The sequence below is a fragment of the Corella eumyota genome, chromosome 3, assembly GCF_963082875.1.
Source record: "Corella eumyota chromosome 3, kaCorEumy4.1, whole genome shotgun sequence".
In the NCBI taxonomy this organism is placed as follows: Eukaryota; Metazoa; Chordata; class Ascidiacea; order Phlebobranchia; family Corellidae; genus Corella; species Corella eumyota.
The window spans coordinates 17,988,873-18,013,606 of NC_137492.1; the positions used below are offsets into that span (position 1 = coordinate 17,988,873).

At 29.0% G+C, this 24,734-nt stretch overlaps 4 protein-coding genes across 6 annotated transcripts; 2 read left to right on the forward strand and 2 right to left on the reverse strand.

Moving 5' to 3' along the window:
- The first annotated feature begins 1,763 nt into the window (after positions 1-1,763).
- LOC145745521 (protein FMC1 homolog) lies at positions 1,764-3,443 on the forward strand. Its single transcript, XM_082563620.1, has 3 exons — positions 1,764-1,827; positions 1,952-2,102; positions 2,750-3,443. The coding sequence occupies exons 2-3, from the start codon at positions 1,983-1,985 to the stop codon at positions 2,969-2,971; spliced, it is 342 nt and encodes a 113-aa protein (XP_082419746.1). The 5' UTR covers positions 1,764-1,827; positions 1,952-1,982; the 3' UTR covers positions 2,972-3,443.
- Positions 2,730-3,542, reverse strand: LOC145745520 (uncharacterized). Its single transcript, XM_082563619.1, has one exon. The coding sequence runs from the start codon at positions 3,535-3,537 to the stop codon at positions 3,124-3,126; it is 414 nt and encodes a 137-aa protein (XP_082419745.1). The 5' UTR covers positions 3,538-3,542; the 3' UTR covers positions 2,730-3,123.
- An 844-nt stretch (positions 3,543-4,386) lies between these two features.
- On the forward strand, positions 4,387-9,312 carry LOC145745532 (uncharacterized). Of its 3 annotated transcripts, none has more exons than XM_082563633.1 (11): positions 4,387-4,578; positions 5,222-5,297; positions 5,401-5,515; positions 5,805-5,898; positions 5,988-6,219; positions 6,673-6,733; positions 6,866-7,046; positions 7,209-7,238; positions 8,178-8,275; positions 8,548-8,637; positions 8,727-9,312. In XM_082563633.1, the coding sequence occupies exons 1-11, from the start codon at positions 4,455-4,457 to the stop codon at positions 8,775-8,777; spliced, it is 1,152 nt and encodes a 383-aa protein (XP_082419759.1). In that variant the 5' UTR covers positions 4,387-4,454; the 3' UTR covers positions 8,778-9,312. The 3 variants fall into 3 exon arrangements, with proteins under 3 accessions (XP_082419759.1, XP_082419760.1, XP_082419761.1); XM_082563634.1 differs by having other exon boundaries at positions 7,215-7,238; XM_082563635.1 differs by lacking the exon at positions 7,209-7,238.
- A 576-nt stretch (positions 9,313-9,888) lies between these two features.
- On the reverse strand, positions 9,889-14,289 carry LOC145746337 (cystathionine gamma-lyase-like). Its single transcript, XM_082564598.1, has 11 exons — positions 14,139-14,289; positions 13,879-13,996; positions 13,637-13,718; positions 13,300-13,405; positions 13,040-13,139; positions 12,598-12,729; positions 12,117-12,252; positions 11,535-11,728; positions 11,182-11,315; positions 10,644-10,782; positions 9,889-10,263 (listed from the first exon to the last, which is right to left on the reverse strand). The coding sequence occupies exons 1-11, from the start codon at positions 14,195-14,197 to the stop codon at positions 10,240-10,242; spliced, it is 1,224 nt and encodes a 407-aa protein (XP_082420724.1). The 5' UTR covers positions 14,198-14,289; the 3' UTR covers positions 9,889-10,239.
- Positions 14,290-24,734: the final 10,445 nt, after the last annotated feature.

The window sequence follows — 24,734 nt, forward strand, 5'->3', positions numbered from 1 at the left end:
TACTAGTATGATAATTCGTAGGCGGTAGTAACTTAAACTGTTGATTGGCAGTCGCTTGCAAATTACATTAAATTCACACTGATGGATTTTATAACTTCAACAATAAAGTAGATTTATTAAATAAATAGAATATGGCTTGAAATTGCAATATATATAAATATATAAACGCATGACTAAAATTAATATATAAAATAAATTAATAAGTGAAAATATTAAGTTTTAGTACTAAACAGATGGCCCTCGTCCCCTTTTCACTTTTTGCCTATATAGTTATATATTTGAAAAAAAATACGACAACAAAATGAATTTAAGAGTTTTATTAAAAAATATATTTAAATTTAATGCTTAATAGAGATTTAGTTGTAATAAACAAACAAAATAAATCAGAACAAATCTTATTCTGTACCAAAATCATTAAAAATAAAAAAAACATAACAAAATGTTTCGAAATCTAAGACTTTAAACCTTATTAAACCTTTTTTAAATTTTTTAGTTATTACCACAGCAACTTTAAACGGTATGGTATTCAAAAACCAGTCACAATACAAAGTTATGAGTAAGAAAAAGTTGCCGTAAAAGTGGCTATGTTTAGAAAAATTACGCTTTTAAGTAAAACAAACACTTATACCCAAAAGCGTTTTATTCTATATATAAATTGCGCAATATTTTTGCCTTTCGTAAACAAACTTTAATTAACACAGATTGCAATTTTTTACTGGTGAGGACTGGAATTTTTATTTTTGACAATATGCTGAATTCTTATATATTTATGTTAATATAAAACCTAAGTTTTAGCAAAATTTTGCCCAAACATACGACTAAATAACCACACAGGAACAAAAACTTGTGTTGCTACGGAAATGATAATCTATATAAAAACTTATAAAATTAGGGTAAAGTTTATATTGCATTTGTACAACCTCGAATACACTACCTATAAGAGTAAGTTTTAATGCAAAATGTAATTGTTTTAACAATTTTTGAAGCATATAAGCGTAACTGCTTTGTATAAGAACAAACTTAAAATACTGATAGCTAATTTTTTTAGATGAACAAGCTTGTTATTGCTCTCATGTGTCTGGCTCTGATGTCTTGTCTTATAAATGAGGCAAGTGCTATCGAAGATCGAAGAAGAAAGGATGTTCGTAGATTCCCAGAAGAAAGATGGCTTGATGAAAATGAACGATTGGACAAATACGGTAATTTGTTAAAAATATTTAAGTTGTTGAAACCTAAATTTAAAATTATTAGCAACACATAATGTAATGCATTTGGCATGACTGTCTTTTTGTAAGTTTATTGGTTTAATTTATTCTGCTTTTATAATAAAAACTAAAAGAAAAAAGTTAATTTTATTGTTTGTAGATCAAGAATTGTTGGAAGAAATGCTCATGGAAAGGAATTAACCAAATACCTCAAACACATGTAAGTATAAAGCCATTCTTCATGCTTGTTTTTTACCGACTAATTTAGCTAATACTCAAATCTTTTTTTTTAGAAATTAATTTAACCCGGATTACGATGAGGGATTTTTTTTTATCATTTTAGAAATAAAATATATTTGCAAATATTTGTTTGTTTTTTTTGTTTCAATATTTTGTGCGGCAACACTTATAATAACGCAGCTTAAAAGTAAATTTTTTTTAAATGAGGCTGAAAATATTATTTCAAGATAAAAAAAATTAACACACGGCAGTTTTTTATTTGTCCAATATTTAGTTTAGTTATTAATTTTGGCAACACTGTTTAAATTCGGTGGTTTCCCAAGCACAAGAAAGTTTCAACAAAAACGTTTGCTTGACCTTTTACTAAAGTTTAACACTTTAGGTAAATAACTGTTTTATAATAAAAATTTACCCAAACTGTATTCAAAGTAATATATTAATAATATTATAAGGAACTAGTGTACAAAGAAAAATCGCTAAAATTTGACAAAGAACAATTTTTACAGAATATTTTTTGCCTGATATATAGTCAACTAAATGTCACAAAGCAGCAAAGTAATTTCTGTATTTCGCGGTATTTTAAGAGAATTTAAGTTAAGTGGTCAACTAGGTTCACCAGCACATAAGCGTATCTTGGAAAAATATAAATCAAATAAGGTAAACATAATTTAAAAAATATCTCTTTTTTATATTGTTTAAGTTTTTGTTGTATATATCTTTATCCTCGATGTGGGAAAGTCGAATGCGCGACTTAAACATAGAGTAACATAAGTTACTCCAACCCAGTCTCGAGTTGCCTGTGGCAGTTTGGGATATTATAGAGACTATAATTGCCCAGTAATTAAGCTGCTGATTAAGTGCTGGCTCAGCAGGAGTTTATACCGTTTATAGCGCCTTCCTCAAGGGTGCTACAGCATGAGATCAGTGGGGATTGAACCAACGACCTCATGTGTGGTGTAGCAAGTGTTCTTACCACTACACCACGCTGCCGGTCATTAAAATGCATAACTTTAAATTGTATAAATGGTATGAACTCCTGCTGAGCCAGCACTTAATCATCAGCATAATTATCACTTATAATCTCTATAATATCCCAAACTGCCACAGGCAACTCATACTGGGTCGGAGTAACTGATGTTACTCTATGTTTAGGTCACGCATTAAACTTTCCCACATCGAGGATAAAAATATATACAAAAAAAAAAAATCTAAGTTTAAAATTCAAACATTTTTATTACATTGCACTAAAAAAAATCTTTAATTGTAAATCAGGGGGCACTGATATATTTAAATCGAATTTGCAGGTGACTGCTGGGAGACATTGCAGAGAAAATGATGCTGCACAATATGATGCATCCACACTTTATTGTTTAATGAGAAGCACAAGAGAGTATCAACAACTTGTTGAAAAATACCATGGAAAAACTGAAAACTCTATTGCAAATGCTGCAAAAAGAGTTGGTTTAGAACTACCCGAGTTCTATGACGAAAAAAATATAATTGGGTCTAAAAAGAATCGTGATTGAAATTTCGCGATTTAAATTTTATTTTTGATTTTGAAGTATTTTGATTTTTTATTAAAAGAAAAATAAAACAAATATACAAGTAATACACATTTAGGCAGTAATTTTATTACGATAAAAATATAGAAAAGATAAGTATTAAAAGTAAAAAACGATTATGGTGTTTGTGTTTTCCTTTTTTTCTTCAGCTTGTGTTTTTTCGAGCGTTTCTTTTTTGATTTTTTTCTTTTACTGGTATCATCCTCGCTCGAGGAATTTAAAAATTGTCCAGATATAATTGCTTCGGGATTTAGTTCAATAAACCCATCATGTCCCCACTTTTGGTTTGAAGATTGATTGGATAAATAAGTTTTAGTTTTATTTTCACTGGAATCTTGATTCTCTTTTTTCTTTTTTTTCTTATGCAAATGTTTTCTCTTCTTTGTAGGAGGTGGATCTTCTTCAATTCTCTCTTTTTCCTTTGATGACGAATGTTGTTTCCACATATCTTGTTCTTCTTTAAATCGATTATGTGTTTCTACATGTTTAACAACATTTATAAAAGCAACTTTATTTATTCTTTTAGCCATATCTGCATGCTGCATAATTTAAAATAATTAAGTTTATATTTTCCAAGAGAACTTAGACATTTTTTTGTATATATTTTTATCCTCGATGTGGGAAAGTCCAATGCGCGACTTAAACATAGAGTAACATCAGTTACTTTGACCCATTCTCCAGTTGCCTGTGGCAGTTTGGGATATTATATAGATTATAATTGCCCAATAATTTTACTGCTGATTAAGTGCTGGCTCAGCAGGAGTTTGTACCGTTTATAGCGCCTTACATAAGGGCGCTACAGCATGAGATCAGTGGGGATTGAACCCACGACCTCATGTGTGGTGTAGCAAGTGTTCTTACAACTACACCAGGCTGCCGTTCCTATTTACAGTAGGTAACGTAATTTGGTAATTGGTGACCATGCCATAATATACTATAAAGTCTTTGTGTAAACAATTTTCTTTTTGGCATGTTTTAAATCATTAAATTGATTTTGTCATTTCCCCCCTCCCCCCCCAAAAAAAATACTGCTAACTACCTTTTTTGTATGGACTATGCTTCTACTAAAAGGCGGAAGCCATAGTAAGATTGCGGAATAATCAATACTAAACGTCGGAATAGCGTGAGGTTAAATATGCACAAAGAAATGAGTGTAAAAATCTATATTATGGAGAAGATAGATAGAATAAATTTTTGGAAATATTATAGAACGTTTAAAGTCAGAAATAAAGGAAATGTGCAACTGTAATATAACGGGCAACGAGAAAAACTACGCTGGTCTTTTCCGTGAAAGCCCTATCCTTCTGCTCCGGCATTCCGCGTTTTAGTACATTCCGCAATCGAGGTTTTTTCTTTTTTATCATTTTGTGTGTTGGTGTAATGTTTTACTAAACAGAATAACATTAATTTAAATGTAACCAAACAAAAACAAATAGTATTAACAAGGATGGCGGTTTGGACAAGTCGTTACGAGAATAAAAGCGCAGCGGACCAATATTTTGCAAGCATTAACCCAATGGCTGCACGAATTATTGAATCGAAACATAAACATATTCAAAAATGCGGAAAAGGTAAATCAATTTTTAAATTTAATTTATGTTAAAATTAAATAAGCAGATTTCACTTATAAAACTTTTATGTACCAATAAAATTGGTAACAGGCAGTGAGGTGTAGTGGTAAGAACACTTGCTACACCACACATGACACATGAGGTCGTAGGTTCAATTCCCACTGATCTCATGCTGTAAACCCTTAAGTAAGGCGCTATAAACGGTATTAACTCCTGCTGAGCCAGCACTTAATCAGCAGTATAATTATCAGGCAGTTATAATCTATAATAACTGCCACAGCCAACTCGAGACTAGGTCTGAGTAACTGACCAGTCTGGAAAGTAGGGCAGTTTTCGACGAGATCTCGTGCGTGCACGCGTACTAAAATTTCCGGTCTAGGCGTGCACATGTGATTTATGTTAGCGTGTTTTAGGCGTCAGTACTGCGCGTGCACATTTTTTTAAGAAACCAGGCGTGCAAAACGCTTATTCCAAGCGTGCATTTTTTTTAATGAAAAAAATCTCGTGCGTGCACAGTGCCCTACTTTCCAGATTGAGTAACTGATGTTACTCTATGTTTAAGTCGCGCATTCGACTTTCCCACATTGAGGATAAAGATATATAGGAAAAAAAAATATATGTGTATATATATATTTTTTTTTAGAAAAATGGAATAATATGTCTGTGGAAGAACAAGCAGCTTCATTGGATAATTTTTTCACTTCACAAGTGAATTGCAGGTAAAATAGTGTGTATAGTATATATATATATATTTTTTAATACTTAATAATCAACCTTACCAAAATAACAGGTATTTAAATAAAATTACTTTGTTAATTTTAGAAATAGAGGTGATAAAGCAAGAAGTCAATTGCCTCCTTATGTGAAAAGTATTTTTCCCAAACTGATAGTTGAAACTGGTCAAGTTGAAATATTCTTAAACAATGAAGACGACAGCGTAAGGATTTTATCTTTATAAAAAAAGCATGAGAGCAGTGGGGATTGAACCTACGACCTTATGTGTGGTGTAGCAAGTGTTCTTACCACTACACCAAGCTGCCAGTTTTACAAATTTACAACTAGAGGGCTTAATTTTACAACTTAAGGCATTTATAAAATCTGCATCACCCTATACTGTGACTCTGTGTTTAAGCCATAAATTCTGCCTTTCTGCATCTGGGATAAAAATATGTAAAAAAAACATTAGCAAAAGAAATGGCCTAAATTTAAAATTTTTTTTTCCAAAGCCAATTTATAAGGATGAACATTCTGCTCCATTTTGTTGGGAAACTCAAAGTCAAATGAACCTCCCTATTCCATCTCCAACAAGAGAAAGGAAAAGTAATATTTTATAAATTCAACAAACTATAAACCTAGGATTCAAGTCTATCCACTAAATTTTATAATTTCTTATAAAATTGTATTTTTAGAGTCAACTTCTTCTGTTACATCGGTTGGAAAGGCCAAAAAATTATTGATTCCGTTTACAGAGAAATTTAAAAACAAAAAGAAAACAAACGGGCACAGTAAAACCAAACCTCAAAAAAAATCAACCGGTAAAAAAAACGAACAAAGACCAAAAGAGAGAAAAATTTCAACTGGAAAAAAGGAAAACACTGAAACTGACTTCACACCAACTTTGTATAAAGATTATTTATATCAGTAAGTGTCAAGTCTATATTTATAAAGATCTTTTTTTGACTTTATAACTTAAAGTCATATATTAGCGATATTTTTATCAATAAAGTTGGTGTCACTGAACACAAAAATGATTTTAACTTTAAACAACTTTAAAAAAAAAATTAAAATTAATTAAAAAAAAAGAAAAGGGAAGCCCTGTTTTTGTTGACTTAGAAAGTACTAGCTTGTATACATTCATTACGCTACTTAGTACTTTCTACGTCACACGAAAAAATATGGTAACCTGTTTTTTTTATGTTAATCATTTTCTAGTATTTTTGAAAATTAAATTGTAAGTACCACAGACATTTTTTAAAAGTTTAAAAGCTATTTTGTGATTTATTGTCAACCATACTAACGTGCTATATACATCACTTACAAAATTGCAAAACTTTGTAACATAACACTTTAAAATAACACATTTTTACTCATTAGAAAAAATGCCAAAAAAATTGATGATACCAAAGTTATTGTGGAAGAGCCAAGGCCAATCAAGGTAGCAAACTTTGAAAATATAAATGCTTTCTGCCTAGGACCTGAGTTTTTTTTATAATTTACAAAATTGTATTTGATGCCTGTTTTAAATGGGTAGTATTTAATTTTTTGTAATACATTGTTTACTTTATAGACACCACCTTCTGTTAAGTTACGAGGTAGCAGTCAATCTAATTCGAACCCAACAGAAGTTGACAGTCAACCACGTCGTTATGACCTTCCAACTAAAGATCACAACAAAACAATGGAATTTCAAAAATCAAAACCTAGCACCAGCACTAGAATTAATCCGAGGGCTTCCTTAACATTGGATGGTAAAATTTAACTAATTTTTATTGTAAATAATATAAGGATGCTTATTTTTGTTTAAGTTGAAAAAAAATTGATTATTTTTTTTAGTTGTGTAAAAAATGTAAAAAAAAAAAAAAAAAAAAATTTTAAGATAATTTTAAATATTAAATTTACCACTAACTTAGATACAGAGGTTTTGTTAGAAGAAAACACAGGTAACAATTTTGGCTGCATGTCATTAGAGCGCTTTTAGCCCCCTTTCTCTTATTACCTTTTCAGGCTTTTTGCTTATTAAACATTTCTCATGCTAATTTTTAAACTATTTAGAAATTTATTCGCTTTTTTCATATTTTATATCTAGGTTTGGTGAATAGGATGTAGTTAGATTTTTTTTAGTCTTTCGAAAGATGGCAATCTTGTTTAAATAGAATGTTAATTAACAATTAGAACAATAATTAATTAAAGTAAATAAAACATCAAGTGTTACAATTCATTTTAGCGCCTCCATGTGACATAGTACATGAATGCTTTCTTATTTAATTAAATGACAAGCTCATGCAAATTACTGCCTAACCCAACAAAAAAGTAGATCATATGTCATCCAAAATAAGTTTAATTGCAAAAGGTGCAAAAGCTTTAAAAATTGAGGACCGTATACTTCAAGTGATTTAATTAAACTTTTTTTTTATGCAAATGCATTCTAATGAAAAAACTGCGGTAGTTTTGTTCATTAGAAATGGGTGATCGATCTTCTTTCTTTTTAACAAATCTTTAAAATTGATTTTTCGTTTATTTGGTTTAGGGTTAGACCTATTGCTTTTTAGAGCGTTACTGTAATTAATTTTCTATTTAGAGATCATTTAGTATATTTATGGGCTTCATAATGTTTCTTAAAATGCTGATTTCTCTTTGCTTTGTTTGCAAATTTAAATAATTCTTCTTACAAACCAATTATTTGTCTAAGCAGTGTGTTGAATTTAATTTTGTCAAAAAACTTACAACTGTTAGAAGAAAATTATTTTTATTCTAACATAAAACCATTATTTTTGAAACCCTTAAAAAAATTAATAGGTTTTTTCAATGATTTTTATTTATTTTTATTTTTAATTTTTTTTGCCAAAAATTTGTGTCAATTTTATGTTAATTCCAAATAGGTGCAATTCGAAATCTTGAAGTTGCCATCAAGCAAGAAAAACAGCAAAGTTTCTATACAGGCTCACAAATACATGACCCAATTCTAACCAAAAAAAAGGTGACGTTTATTGATTTATTGGCCTTTTAACAAAAGACTAATTAAACTTAAAATAAAGCTTTAAATGTTTTGTTAAAACTAGTCGTAAAACAGTTAAGAAAACAGTGTTATTGTTTATTACATTTGAAAAACAGTTTCTGCTTGGTCATTTTAGCGAAAAAAAATAAATAAATACAAAACTAATAAGTCTTATAAACTTAGAAAATTTTGAATTAATATTGATTTTTTGGATTAATATTAATCAGGTTTTGTTAATTTTATTAATTTTTTAGTATGAAATAAATGATAACGAAGAATCCCCTTTATTGAATTCACAATCTTCTGGAACAGTTGACTTTCCAACAAGTTTTAATAAAGAAAAGGTAACACATTTTTTTAAATGACCTAAAATATATTATCCCATACAATGTTATTAATTTTAAACTGATTTATTTGTTTATTTTATATCTAGGACTCGTCTTCTGTTAGAAAGTCAGGATTTGATTTTTTGGATGATTGGTAAAAGGAATTTGCTTTTCCTTTTATATATACATTGTCAACATAAAACAACTTTTAAAATATTTTTTTTATTAAATTTAAATCTATTTTGTTCAATTTATTTTTGTATTTAACTGGCCATTAGTTAAAATAGCATTTAGTTACATTTTTTGTGTTTAATTTTCTAAAATACTAAAAAAAAATAATTTTTTAAATTATTTTTCTAAATTAATTTTGTATATTACTGGTGTATATTTCTACTGATTATTAAGGCAATATTTATACCAAAAAGTTTTGTCATATTATGTATTTTTAATTCCCTTAAGCCAACAGCGTAGTATGTAATTTTGCCATTTTATTGTAATTTCATTAATTTTCTATCATCAATGCATAACTAGTTATGTTACCTAATCGTTGTTACTTTTTTCATTTATTTAAAAACCTGTTTTCTTTAGAAACATCTTATATATTTTACTTAATTTCTTATAACTTAGTTACTTTTGGTGCTATTATTACTAGTAGCAAATTTTCAAAGTTCTTAGTTTTGTTCAGCACTGCCAACTTCATATTGTACAAACTCGTTAAAAATATATTTCTAACATCGTAAAGTTTGTTTTAATTTAAAGAAACCTTTTTCAAAAGGAAATCTATGTGTTAAATATTACGAAATTATAATTGATAATATCCAAAACTGCCTAAGTTAACTCGAGACTGGGGTAACAAATGCTACTTTATGTTTAGGTGTAGTCGTCCTTTCTGTATTGAGGATAACATAATATTTAAGTTTTTTGTACTAAGCAGTTACATGGAAAGTTATTGTTACTAAATGCTCTATAGTAACCTACATGGAAAGTTATTGTTACTAAATGCTCTATAGTAACCTACATTTACGCAGAAATATGTTAATATGATTAAATTAGTTCGAAACCGGTTTAAAATAGCTTCGTAAAAAATACATGAGTATACACAAGTGTTTTATTATCGCTTTAACCTTTTTTGGTTGATTCGCTATTTCTAATATATTTGTATAAAATGATTCGCTAATTTTACAAAACGATTCGCTTTTGGCGAATAGCGACCCGTTATTTCGTTCCCTGCTAAGTATTCTATTTTTAAAGCAATTCCAAACCTTTAAGCTAGTAAGTGAATTTTATTTTACATTGTGTATGCTAGAGTTCATAATTCATGCTAGGTAAACATATAAAACACTACAGTAACATGAAAGACACCAAAAAATTACAAAAAACAGCATTTTTTTTAACTATTAAATAATCACTAAAAAATTATACAAAAATAATTGATAGCGATTTGTGTATAAAAGTGATAATTCATAAATACAACAATTGTATTTGCATATTTACACAAAATTATAATTTTCTAAATGCAAGCTTAAGACTAACGAGCACTAATTATTCTACCAACAATAAAACAAGCAACACCCAAAAAATATTTGTTTCAAAAACAAATTTCATTGAACTCTGAATGCTTCAAAGTTTTTTTGGATTTGGAATCTACAAAAAATATTACATTATATTTGTTTTAGAAGGTAATCTAAACAGCATGGTGTAGTAGTTAAAACATTTTCTATACCACATGAAGTCATGGGTTCGATCCCCACTGCTCTTATGCTGTAGCGCCCTCGAGTAAGGTGCTATAAACAGTATGAACTCCTGCTGAGCCAGCACTTAATCAGCAGTTTAATCATCGAGCAAATATATTCTATAATATCCCAAACTGCCACAAGCAACTTGAGACTGGGTCAAGGTAACTGATGTTACTCTATGATTAGGCCGTGAAGTTGACCTTCCCACATCAAGGAAAAAAATGTTTAAACTGAAAAAAGCTTGTTAAATGGGCTGTTATATAAGTATATGTTCTTATTAGTACTTACAGCAATGTTCATTGCTTGATCCAGATCATTTATTAGATCATCAACATTTTCTATTCCGACTGAGATACGAACAAATGTGTCTCCAATCCCCAAAACTGCTCTCTGCTCTGGAGGGACTGAAGCATGGGTCATGATGGCACTAAAACAGAAAATAAATATTTCAAAAATACGGGTAAATTGATGGGGTTTATGTCTATTTGCAAAAAAAATAGTAAAAAATCTTGGTTAAGGCAAATTTTGTTAATATTTTTTTTTTGTATATATCTTTATCCTCGATGTGGGAAAGTCGAATGCGTGACTTAAACATAGAGTAACACCAGTTACTCTGACCCAGTCTCGAGTTGCCTGTGACAGTTTGGAATATTGCTGGCTCAGCAGGAGTTTATACCAGTTATAGCGCCTTACTCAAGAGCGATACAGCATGAGGTCAGTAGGGATTGAACCCACGACTCCATGTGTGGTGTAGCAAGAGTTCTTACCACTACACCACGCTGTTGGTTTACATAAACATTTATATTTATACAATGTTTTAACTCACGGATGCTCAGCTAAACTCTCAAAACCTCCAAGACTTTCAGCTAAGGTAAAAACTTTGAGATTTTCGAAGAATTTCTTGGTGGTGGCAAGGTCACCCTTCATCCAGTAAGCAATCATTCCAGAACAACCCGTGGCCTTAAAAAATATAAAATTATTTAAATAAATAAATTGGTAAGCATAAAAATAAATAGGTGCCTTACACAAAAAGTAAATTAGGAATTTAATAAAGTGTGTTATTACAGTTAGAAAAATTGTAACAAATATTGAGGTTAAATAAAAAAAACTACCTTTATTAAAATTACATGGAAAAATATGTTTTGATCTAAAAAACACTTTAAAAAAATAGAAAATTACTTGTTTTTTCATGATTTCGTATTGAGGATGGGAAGGTAGTCCAGGATATTTAACCTTAGTAACACATGGATGAGATTCTAAAAACTTAGCAACTGCGATTGCATTTGTTTGATGCTGTTCCATTCGAACTGCAAGAGTTTTTAAACCTCTGTTTACAAGATAGCAGTCGAAGGGGGAAGGCACTGGACCAGTAGCTATAAAAGCAGATAAAATTTCCCAAAAAAAAATAAAAAAATTTCCCAAAAAAAATTCAATTTAGACAGTTTTTTTTTAATGGACCGGCAATATGGTGTATTGTCAGAACACTTTGTTTTACTACATGAGGTACTGAGTTTGACCCCCACTTCACAAACTCTTGTTAAGCCAGCACTTAATTATCAGGTAATTATAATCTATAAGATCCCAAACTGCCTAAGGCAACTAAAGATTGGGTCAGGGTAACTGATGTTACTCTATGTTTAGGTCATGTAGTCAACCTTTCGACAAATAAAAGTAAATATATATATGGACACATAACACTTTATAGCGGAGCAAATATGGTGGAAATTAAAATTTTAGTAATATATATATAATGTCACGCACCATATTGAAGAAAATAAAGCTGGTCTCGCAACTCCTTGTTATTAAGAGCTAATAATCCCATAACAACATCACTGTGACCATTCATGTATTTTGTGGCAGAGTGCATCACAATATCAGCACCATGAAGTAAGGGACGCTAAAAATAAAAATAAATCTAAGTATTAACACACATACACTATCAAGATATAACTTTGTATTCTTTGTAACTCTTATGCATTAAAATAGTGGTCAGAACACTTGGCTTTGCGCTTTATTACATGAGGTCCTAGGTTTAATTCCCACTGCCCTTATGCTGTAGCGTCCTTGAGAGCTGACACTTGGTCAGTAGCTTATAAATATTGGGCAATTATATTCCAAACATCCAAAGGGATCTTAAGACTGAGTCAGGGTAACTAAGGTTACTCTACGTTGAGGTCGTGAAGTAGACCTTCCCACATAGAGAATAAATAAACATAAAAAAATAAATAAAATAAAAGCCTACTTGAAAGTATGATGACATGAAAGTGTTATCCACCACTAAGATACAATCATCCCGGTCCTTAATAACATCCTTCACAGCTTGAATGTCAGTGACTTTCATGGTTGGATTGGTGGGTGTCTCGCACCATACAATCTAATTATAAAAAAGTAAATTTAAATCTTTTTAAAACGATTTGAATATATACATTTATTAATTAGTTTCTTTTATGTATATACAACTGTTTGTTATAGTTTTTATTACAATACCGTTTTATAAAAGTAAACACAAATTAAATAACCTTTTTTTATTAATTCTATCAGGTAGTAAGGAATAGTTTATTACATAATAGCTTATTATGTTTTAAACTATAAAGGGTTTGATAAATTATGACAAATTAGTTTAAAAGTAACGCTACTTTTGACTTTCTTAAATGTTTAATAGAGCATTTTAAAAACTTTTATACCTTTGTGTTGGCTGTTAAGGCATTCTTTACATTGTCAATATTTGTAAAGTCCACAAAGGAGAAAGTTAAGCCAAATTTCGCAGCAATTTTTGAAAAATACCTGAAATTTTTTTAAATTGTTAAAAATTTTGTTTTATATGGAATTTTAAATAAAAACATTAAAAAAAAATTCAAAAAATAGTTTAGTTACTTTATATAAAAAATAAGGGAAAAATAAACTTAAAAATATCATTAGTATTAAAATTTTAGATTTTTTTTACCTATTAGTGCCACCATAAACATCATCAGTTGTAATAACATGATCACCAGATTTTAAAGTATTTATAATTGTCATTGTCGCAGCTAGACCACTGCAGAATGCCAAGCCTAAAAAATATAACAGCCGTTATTGCACAAAACTTTGTTAAAACATACAATTTTTTTTAAATTGGGAGTTTCATTAAATAATGTTATGTATCATTTAGAGTAAAGGGCAAAAAATGTTTAATTTGATGGAAATATATTGTTTTATAAAATTAATAACTGAGACAGTTTTTCTGCCAGAAAAATTTTATTTCATTTGACAATTAAACAAAAATAAAATAAATTAAAGCTTACCATATTTTCCTCCTTCCAATGCTGCTACACAAGTTTCCAAACAATCTCTAGTTGGATTTCCACTTCTACCATACTCATAACCCTTCAAAAGTTAAAATAACATAGTTATTATATATACAAACCTATACAAAAGTGACTAGACTATTTTCGACCATTTTAAGTTATTTATGTTTTAAATTTACGACTCAATAAAATTTAATTTCTGTTTATAAAAATGTTATTAAACTAAGAATCATTTTTACGGTATGGTCTCCAGGTGAGTGTTGTTTAAAAGTTGTTGAAAGAGTGATTGGTGGAACAACCATCATTGACTTCCATTTTTCTGGTTCTTGACCAGCATGTAAAGCATCAGTAGCAAAACTAAAAAAAATTAAAATTTATTTTATTATCTTTTTCCAAACAGTTTATTGTATAAAATGGCATAGCAGTTAAATTAAAAAAAATATACTTTTTTTAAAGTATATAAATAAAGCTGGTATAAATATTTTTTTTAAATAGTTACCTTTTAAATGGAACCCCCCATTTTGGTTGATTACTTTCAGCATTTCCATTTTGAGCCATTTTAACAAATATAAATTTCAAAGATTTAAACGGTAATTAAATTTTGAATTCTGAAAAAAAACGCAACTAAATAATTTGAAAAAAAACTTATCGTAAAACTAACGTTACGTCTCATATAAACATAACTTAATCGTTTCCTATTGCCAAATTTTTGCTTAAAATAAACACACACAATAACGCATACAATATTAACAGTTTAACATTTTGGGGGAAAATAACTTACTATAAAAAATACAATTTTCGTCTTAAATGCGTTGCAAAGGCGTTTCTACCGTTTTGTCAACTTTAAAATATAAACTATTGCGATACTACATCATAAAATTGTCCTATTATAGAACCAAACCGCGTGGTTTATTTATAACTTAATACTACGTACTTGTACTGTGAACCGAACAGCATTTCTTTGAACTTTAAATATCTTAACAACTACTTAGCGATTGGGCCAACACGTAGGCGTATCTCTGAGCGTTTCCAACCGTCTGGAGCTGGGTTTTGATATTTCCGTTTTAACTGTAATATAACCTATACAAATTTTAATAAAAACATACAAACGTAAAAGAATAAGGTTATTCTGCATTGTCGACCTTTATTTTTTTTTAATTTCGTTCTAGCATGTTTTAAAATAAACACAGAAAATAAAATTGGCAACATGTTATTTATATCTGCCACGTGTTTAAATGATGAAATAATCAATCATGTTTAACTCATCGTGACTCGGCACATTCTTCATGACTCTGCGATATTTTACAACCGTTTTTTACTACTTGTATAAATCTTTAAAATGTAAAAGTAAAGTGATATTTTTATATGACACGGCAATAATATATTGCCTTCGTCATCTTTTTTACGCAATGTTTTTTTAATTAGGTTTTTGCACAACATAAAAGTAACAGAAATTTATACAATTATATTACGATAATGCGACAGAAAAAAATCAATTTAATGTTTTTGTATATATATATTTATCCTTGATGTGGGAAGGTCGAATGCGCGACCCAAACATAGACTAACACTTGTTACCCCGACCCAGTCTCAAGTTGCCTGTGGCAGTTTGAGATATTATAAAGACTATAATTCCCCGGTAATTATGCTGCTGATTAAGTGCTCGCTCAGCAGGAGTTCATACCGTTTATAGCGCCTTACTCAAGGGTGCTACAGCATGAGAACAGTGGGGATTGAACCAACGACCTCATGGTGGTGTAGCAAGTGTTCTTACCACTACACCACGCTGCCGGTATTACACCACGCTGCCGGTATTACACCACGCTGCCGGTTTTAAAACCTGCCATAAATAAAAATATTTACTCAAAAATGTTATGGCATGGATATCAAACCCGTTGTTTAATTATATAATAGTCCATTCATACATGTATCGTATGATATATGTTGCAATTAATTTTATATCTAAAATTAGTCCTATTTAAAATAAAATATGGGTTAAAATCGTTTTATAATTTATTTTATCTTGGGTAAATTAATATTTACAATATAAATTACTAGAGTCAAATATAAACTTTTTAGACTCCATTATAATAAACAAACAAAAACTTTTTTTTAAACACTTTTATATAATTAAATAAAAAAATAATATCGTATAAAAAGAATAAAACAAATTGTTTATTTATAACTTTCAATAAACAAAACATTTAAGATCATTAACACACAAAAATTAACTTTTTAGTTTTAAGGGTATATAACTAACCGAAATTTGAAAGCGGTTTTTATATGTAATAAATTATCTTCTGCCAGAAATTAAACTTCTTGTTAATATCAAGACTTTATTATAATTTTCAAAACATAAGCATTTAAAACAATGTAAAAAAATGTCAATAAACGAATTAAAATAGCCTTATTTTTATATATTGTGCAAAATATATGATATTAACACATTAAAAAGGTAAACTCAATCTCAAAATGAGGATAATTAATATTTTACTATTTAATTCAAAAAAAAACGCGTTGGAATTTCGACGCAAGGATCGCTTTAGACTAAAACCCGGGAACGTGGTTTTGTGATGTCACTAATTAGTTCTTTAAATTTCTTTCTTGCTTCGGACTCCTGCTGTGTGCACGTGTTTTTGAGCTCTGTTTTTTTATGTCTCTTTACTGGTAAGTTTGTTTCAGTTTTAATCTCTTGACTGTATTAAATACAATACAACTTATATTGTTATTTGTCAATTATCAATAATTTATATAAATACATAAATGTACATAGATGATCTTATATCGTAATTGTTTTAAGACGATAATGGTTTACAACAACGTTATGTAACAAAATCATATGATCGTTTTAACGCAATGTGTATTGTTAATTCTTCGCTATTTTCTATCACTTATGCCAGTTTAAATGATTAAAATAATAAATTATTACACTAACCCGATAAAAATTAAAATACATTGTTAATCAACGCTGGGCATAGATTAAAACGATGATTATTTTAATTTTATTAAAATTAATGAATTTTAACCGATTTCTATAAAAAATAATAAAAAATGGCGCGTTAAAATTTTATTCGCAATTTGTTTTTATTAAAAAGCGCGGGATTGGAAATTTTTATGCCCAAATCTTAGGCTGTTAAATTACTAACTAAAGAAATTAAAAACGGGGGATTTTAAAGCTGTTAAAGTAATGTAACGTTAAAATTGAGGGAATTATTGTTACTACTTAATTAAGTTAGTTGTTAAACATTTGTAATGCACTCGCTAAAAAACGTTTTCCAAACGGCGTATAAAATTAAGACATATTAAAATGTGTTGAAATCACTACTTGGTGTTAACCTTTCTAAGCCTAACGTTAACTATCTTTGCCATGGTTTAAAACACGCTGCATCATAACGTTATAGTGACTCTTTAAACATAATTGGGCATCTTTAGTTGACAAAATTTTTTAAACTTAATTTTTACATATTTTTTGTATGAATTTTAATCATAATTATGATATTTTGAAATATGTTTTTTATTACAGGATTTCTCATTAGCTTGAATATTTGGATTTTCATTGGAAATTGTGGATTTAAATGGAATTTGGAAAACTTGAACTGTAATGCAGATTTTAATGGAATTTGGAAAACTTTTACTCTTTGTGGATTTTAATGGAATTTAGAAAACTTTAACTGTTATGCAGGTTTGAGTGAGTTACAAATCTTTATAGTAACAAAAATGAATTACTACAGACAATAAGATATTAAAAATAATAAATATATAAAACATTAAAAAAAGACAATTAAGACTTTATAGTGCAACGCAATTCAATTTATATATATATATTTGTAACTGCTGTTTAAAGTAATTAGTTTGTTTTATTATAAACACATGCAATATTTGTAAATATATATAATGTTTAAAACACAAGCTTATGCCTAGTTAACTTAATTTTAATGGTATGTCTGCCTAGCAATAATATAAAGATTTAAAATATTTTGTCAACTAAACTAATAGTGTTAAGTTTTTGCGAATAGATTTACAATAATTTTAAAAATTAAAACAATATTTTATTTTAAACGATTAGAATTCCAAGTTCATAAATACTTATTTAGCCCCCCCCCCCCCTTCTTTTCCTACCCCTAACTTGCTTGTATGCTGCATGAACTGCATGAGTTTTATTTTTTGCATGGTGTTACTAACTGCTGCTGCTGCATATGCTATTTGCGATCATATTTATCAGCGATTAAACGGGCTTTTTTGCGAAATTGGCATATCCCAAATTCTAGTGAACTTGGTTCTCTAAAAGTTTTGAAATAAATATTGTTCAGTTTTTAAAGTTGCGTGGATCTATTCGCAACTAATTTGCACCATTAGTAAAGTTAACCCTTATTTTAAATTGGCATATTATTGTTAGGTATTACTGGACATTAAAGTTGAGTTAAACTGAGTTAGTTTTTTATATAATACACAATAAGTAAGTTAAAAATTGCATTTATTGCCATTCTATTGAAAAGAAAAACTGGAATTCTATTTTTGGATGAAATTGGAATCTATTTTTTTAAAAGAAAGCTGGAATTTATTTTTGGAGGAAAACTTGGATTTGTTTTGGAGGAGAAACTGAAATTTTTTTAAATAAATACTGGAATCTTTTTTTAGAGGAAAATTGGAATCTATTTTGGGAGGAAAACTGGAATCTTTTTTCGGAGGAAAACTGGAGTCCATTTTTGGACGAAACTGGAGTCCATTTTTGGATGAATCTGGAGTCCACTTTTGGACAAAACTGGAGTCCTTTTTTGGTTGAAACTGGAGTTCATTTTTGGACGAAACTTGAGTCCATTTTTGGACGAAACTGGAGTACATTTTTGGTTGAAACTGGAGTCCATATTTGGACGAAACTGGAGTCCATATTTGGACGAAACTGCAGTCCATTTTTGGACGAAACTGGAGTCCATTTTTGGACGAAACTGGAGTCCATTTTTGGACGAAACTGGAGTCCATTTTTGGACGAAACTGGAGTCCATTTTTGGACGAAACTGGAGTCCATTTTTGGACAAAACTGGAGTCCATTTTTGGACGAAACTGGAGTCCATATTTGGACGAAACTGGAGTCCATATTTGGACGAAACTGGAGTCCATTTTTGGACGAAACTGGAGTCCATTTTTGGACGAAACTGGAGTCCATTTTTGGACGAAACTGGAGTCCATTTTTGGACGAAACTGGAGTCCATATTTGGACGAAACTGGAGTCCATTTTTGGACGAAACTGGAGTCCATTTTTGGACGAAACTGGAGTCCATTTTTGGACGAAACTGGAGTCCATTTTTGGACGAAACTGGAGTCCATTTTTGGACGAAACTGGAGTCCATATTTGGACGAAACTGGAGTCCATTTTTGGACGAAACTGGAGTCCATTTTTGGACGAAACTGGAGTCCATTTTTGGACGAAACTGGAGTCCATTTTTGGACGAAACTGGAGTCCATTTTTGGACGAAACTGGAGTCCATTTTTGGACGAAACTGGAGTCCATATTTGGACGAAACTGGAGTCCATATTTGGACGAAACTGGAGTCCATTTTTGGACGAAACTGGAGTCCATTTTTGGACGAAACTGGAGTCCATTTTTGGACGAAACTGGAGTCCATTTTTGGACGAAACTGGAGTCCATTTTTGGACGAAACTGGAGTCCATTTTTGGACGAAACTGGAGTCCATTTTTGGACGAAACTGGAGTCCATTTTTGGACGAAACTGGAGTTACGAAGTTATCCTGTTTTAAGGTAAAATTTATATTATGCAAATATATATAACTAAGTTTAGTATTTACATTTATTGTCCATTGCGTTTTAGGCCTACTATACCAAAAAAACTGCTGTTTGTGGTAAATTGGTAAATTATAACATATAAGTATTATTAAGGAGGTTTAACTATATACTGGCAATCAACATAATCACGCAATAGATAATTTTTTATTTTATTAACACAATGTTTATTATTTTAGGTAACTTTGTACCAATGTTTCACGCTACACTTAAAAAAGTAAATTTTATATTTTTAGGAGGGATTTAAAGACGCGGGCTTCATCATTCTTTTAACAAAACTACAGCAATACGATATAAGGTAAATACATCTAGTATTTAATAACATATAATGGAGCTTGGTAAACTATATATATATATATATCACTGTTAAACTATCCAATATTATAAGGTAATTTTTTAAATATTATGTAGAAGTTGGCTTACTAGTTATTAAATAGGATTTACCTTTATTGGAATACTAACTAATTCCTTATTTATCTTAATTGTTATAAATATATTATTAACAAAATAGTCTAAATAAAATGTCACGATTTTGTATGTTTTTAATTTCAATTTATTTTTACAGGCACAGCTATACTGCCTAATTTGGATTAAGGTTTTTAACATAAAAGCAATGAAGTTTAAAACTATTCACGCTAAAGGTAAATATCTAATAGAATTTGTCAACTAACAAGCCTAACTCTGCATAGCTAATTTTTACATGCTTTAAAACACACAAATTAATATAAATCACTTAATAACTTCTAATAAAAATTTCATATGCTTTGGAGTTAGGTTTTTTAACATATTGGTCTTAAATTGAAATTGATTCCATTAAAGTTTAATATTTGTTTACATATGGTTGTTACCTCAAAATATATTTATATATATATAATACACTGAAATTACTGATGTTAATACACAACTACAAGTTTAAGCAATCGGTCTCCCCAATCGTATAATATTTTTAAACATCCCTAACATCCCTAATTCTATAACATCTAATTCTATAATGTTTTTAAATATATATCTTTATTATTTTTGTTTAGTTTTTTTAAAGCAGAGTTTTAATAATTTTTTTTATTTTAACAGAATGGTTTAAGAATGATAATTCCGCAAAATGGGCATTAGGGAATTGTTACATCTTCAACTGCTTCAAAGTAAGTTTTAGTTTATTTTAATTTCTATGAGCTTAGCCTTTAAATGGGTACCCCACTTTTTAAAACTTTTTAATTTTATGGTATATTCCTCTAAAATTTATATTGGCATTTAATTTTTCATGCATTAACTAACACAAAACAGGTATAAGTGTGCTTATAATAACAACTTTATTTTAAAGTATGACTAATTTTTAGAGAGGATAAAATTTTGAAATAGAATTTTGTCTAACAACAGTTTTATTTTGTTTTAGGAGTCTTACTATCCTTCCATAAGGTGGATTTAATTCCAGACTACACAATCAAACCTTAGTAGATTGGAGCGTGGTTTAATACCACACAATACACAATCGAATCTCATGGTAAAAAACCTCATTAATTAAGTTAATTAACTCTATCCCTTTTTCTATTTAAACCCCTTCTTGATAATTTTCACTAGGCTAAGATAGCTCTAACGTTTGTTGCTTCGTCTCCTGGCATTTTCCAATTTTCAACTACCTGCAACATTGTTGCAACTAAGGCACATGAACAAATAGGGTTAATGGGGGGGTCATGATAGGTTAGGATAGGTTAAGACAATGGGGGGGTCCTTAAACTGTAGGCTTAAGTAACTTAACCTAAGTAAATTTGATAACTTCTATATAAATATCTGTTGAGAGGACAGCCTCAATCGTTTTTTTAACTTTGGAGCGAATCTGGATGTATACGGATATCGGTAAACGCGTAATTCGGATAACCGATCGCAATTTCCGCCGCTCTCCATCTTATCAGTTTTCTAACTGGTATGATCTTTTTCTTACCTTTCTAATTTAAAGTTTGGTCGAGTATTTTCTATGCTTGGGTTAAGCTTTTTCTTGTATGTAATGTGAGCAAAAAGGAGGAAAAAGATTTTGGATGAAGTCTTCAATTTATTGTAAAATTTTCACTTATTTTTGTAGTTTGTAAAATGGTATTTAAAAGTTTTTAAAAAGTTGATAGTAGATAATTAGTGTTGATAATTTGTGCTACTGATGGATTTTTACTTGAAGCTTTTATCGAACTTTGACCTCCAAACTCAGGATTGAAGATGGAAAATAACAAACTCAGGACTGAAGAAACTCAGGACTGAAGATGGAACAAATAAAGGTTGGTTGCTATGATAACCACTAATGTGTATTATAGTTCAAGTTAAATTCTTTCAGAAAAGAATTTTAATTTAAAAAAAAAAAAATCTTACAAAAAAGAATTTTACACTTAATGTGTTATAATATCACTTGTGTGATATTTTATGTTACGACATTCTTTTGAATGAATCGTTTATTCTTTCAATTCTTCCAGATGAGAATTTAAATATTAACTCGTTCCGATTTCGACGCTTTACGTTCGCTTGCGATTCTGTCGTGCTAGTTCGGATAAAAAAGAATTAGAAAGAATATCTTTAAAATTAAAAAAAAAATATAGCAGAATAGGCAAAATATTATTGTAAAAGGTTTAGAGAGCATTTAGTTACTTATAGATTACAGTTAGAAAATTTGAAGACTTATTTATTTTTAAGTTAGAAATATTTTACTTTTAGCTCAGTGGTTTAGGAAATTTATTTAGTTTAAACTTAGAATGTTAAAGAACTTTAAGAATCAAAGTTTTCAAGTCATCTAACAACTTCAATTTTCAGGTAAGTATAGTCCCCCCAATGTAAGTATCTCGCTGGCATATTTTTTTCACCCAACTAACCCCTAACCATTTATTTTATCAGCTTTACAGGCTAACTTATATTAACCCCTAACCATGTTTTTTTCAGCTCTACAGGTTAACTTATACTAAACTCAGACTAACAATAACTTGTTTATTTTTAAAGGTTTACAGGTTTTAGATCAACAATCTAAATTGGGAGAATCAAAATATTAATCACTTCTTCACAGTTTAATAGTTTTACAGTTCAGTTCATGTTAATTTAGAGTATCCGTTCTTAGTGGTTCAGAACCAATCGCAGACAGACCGATATTCTGCTAATAGGTACAACCACCGAGAGTTAGTTGTAGTCCGCCGTATACATTCAAAGGTTTTTGCCGGGTTTTATGGGTTTCTGACCTTACCTCCTCCTGATGACTCCCATAAAATTCCGGTGTTGGCCTAGAACTAACCCATTGCTTTCTGGTTGACCTTGTTGTGGTGCAATGGCTTATTACCAACAAACCAGAGTAACCTGGTTTTGATTTTAACAAAATAATAATTTTAAAATTGACTTTTTGATACTAAATTTTATCAAATCCAGGTCAAACAATTGTCACTTCATAGTTGTGAAACTTACTAAATTAGGTATATAAAAAAGCTATTTATTAATTATATTTTAATTAATAAATAGTAATTTTTGTACGGATTTTAGAGCATTGGGTTTTCCCGTTTTGATAAATTACAAAATTTTTCAATTAATGCTTTCATATGTTTTAATATATTGTTTAAATTTAATATTGTTTCTTGTTTTGTTGAAAGCTGGTTATGTAGAAGCTGGTAATGTAACACTAAATTAATAAAATAAATTAGTTGTTTAAATCTTGAGATCAGAATGCTTTTTGGCAAATATTTTTAAAAAGATCAGGGCATTTAAATTGCCAATGCTGCTTAATTTCTAATTACAATATGGTTAAAAATTTAAATAAAGTTTTTTATTAAAGTTTTTAGGTTCTTACTATTTCAAGTTTGTGTTTTTTTTATTTATTTTTTTGACACTTTTAATTAGCAATACATTATTTAAATACATTAAATCAATTTCATGATTATTATTTATACATAATTTTACAGTAAAAAAGCATTGTAATATTGTTAAATTAATTTATTATTTGAACCAATAAAATTTCTTAGTTAATAACAGCAAAAGTTATCCTAAGATGTAATTAAAGATATTGCAACTTGAAATTTTTTAAACAAAAATTAGGTAATTTAATTTAATGTTTTAATTATAAACAAGTTAAAACTAAATACTATTAACTATATAGATATCACATGCAAAATATGTGGTTAAACATAAATAGTTTAATAAAAATGGTAAAACAAATATATGTTATATAGTTATGTGATTTTACAAATGTTAATTCAGTTTTAAATTTAAATATTCCAAAAAATTTTTTAGTTTTTATGTAAAAAATTAAAATTTCATAAATAATAATTTATAAGCTTAATAATAATTTTTAAGTAAGAATAAACAAGTTAACATTTTATTACAAGAAATAAACAAAAAAAATAATGTTAAACCTTTGATTGAAATTATGTTATACAGTTGACTATATTTAAAAAAAATATTTTTTTGCATAACTCTATTCAAATAAATATAATAATTTAATTTTTTAAATTTAAATTGACAAAAACAAAAGTTATAGGATCTCAGAAATCTTTTTACACTACATAAAGTCCTGGGTTTGATCCCCACTGATCTCATGCTGTAGCGCCCTTGAGCTATAAACAGCGCTATAAACAGCGTTATCTCCTGCTATAAAAGCTATGCCCTTTTCACTACCTTTATCTATTTAAATCCATATTATATTAAAACAAATATTGTTTAAAATTGAAATTGTTTCTCCTCACTATATAACAAATATATAACAGATTATCTTCGTAAATTAAACATTGTAAAAATAAATTTACTAACACTATAGTAACCACTTAAACCGTTTAAGTTAAATGTGTTATTTTATTAGCACATTGTATTACATGTTTTAATTAATGTTCACATAACAGATAATAAACAAATTTATTAGGGCACAGATAACACATAGCCTTATCTCGAAAAAACATTAAATAAACATTAAGAATATTTGTCCTATTTAATTTTATTTGAAAAGTTTAATCTTTATTCAAAAAAGGAAATATTAACTTAAAATCTAGAGCACTAATTTAACTAAAAAAAAACAATTTAAAATTTTTTAATGGTAGTTTATCAAAAAGTTATAAAAAAAACTGTAAATTATATCAAATAGTAAACGCCTAAATAACGGTAAATATTTTTTTCCGAATCGTTCTCGCTGACCTTTACCAAAAGCATGTCGTCAACTTTCTAAAGTATTTCACTTTGTTTGGCTACAAAGGTCACGTGACCGAAAAAAGTTTCCATTGGTCTGTAAGAGGTCTATATAACCTGGTGCTTTTGCATACATCACAAGTTGGTTTACCTATTCTAAGTTTGCGAC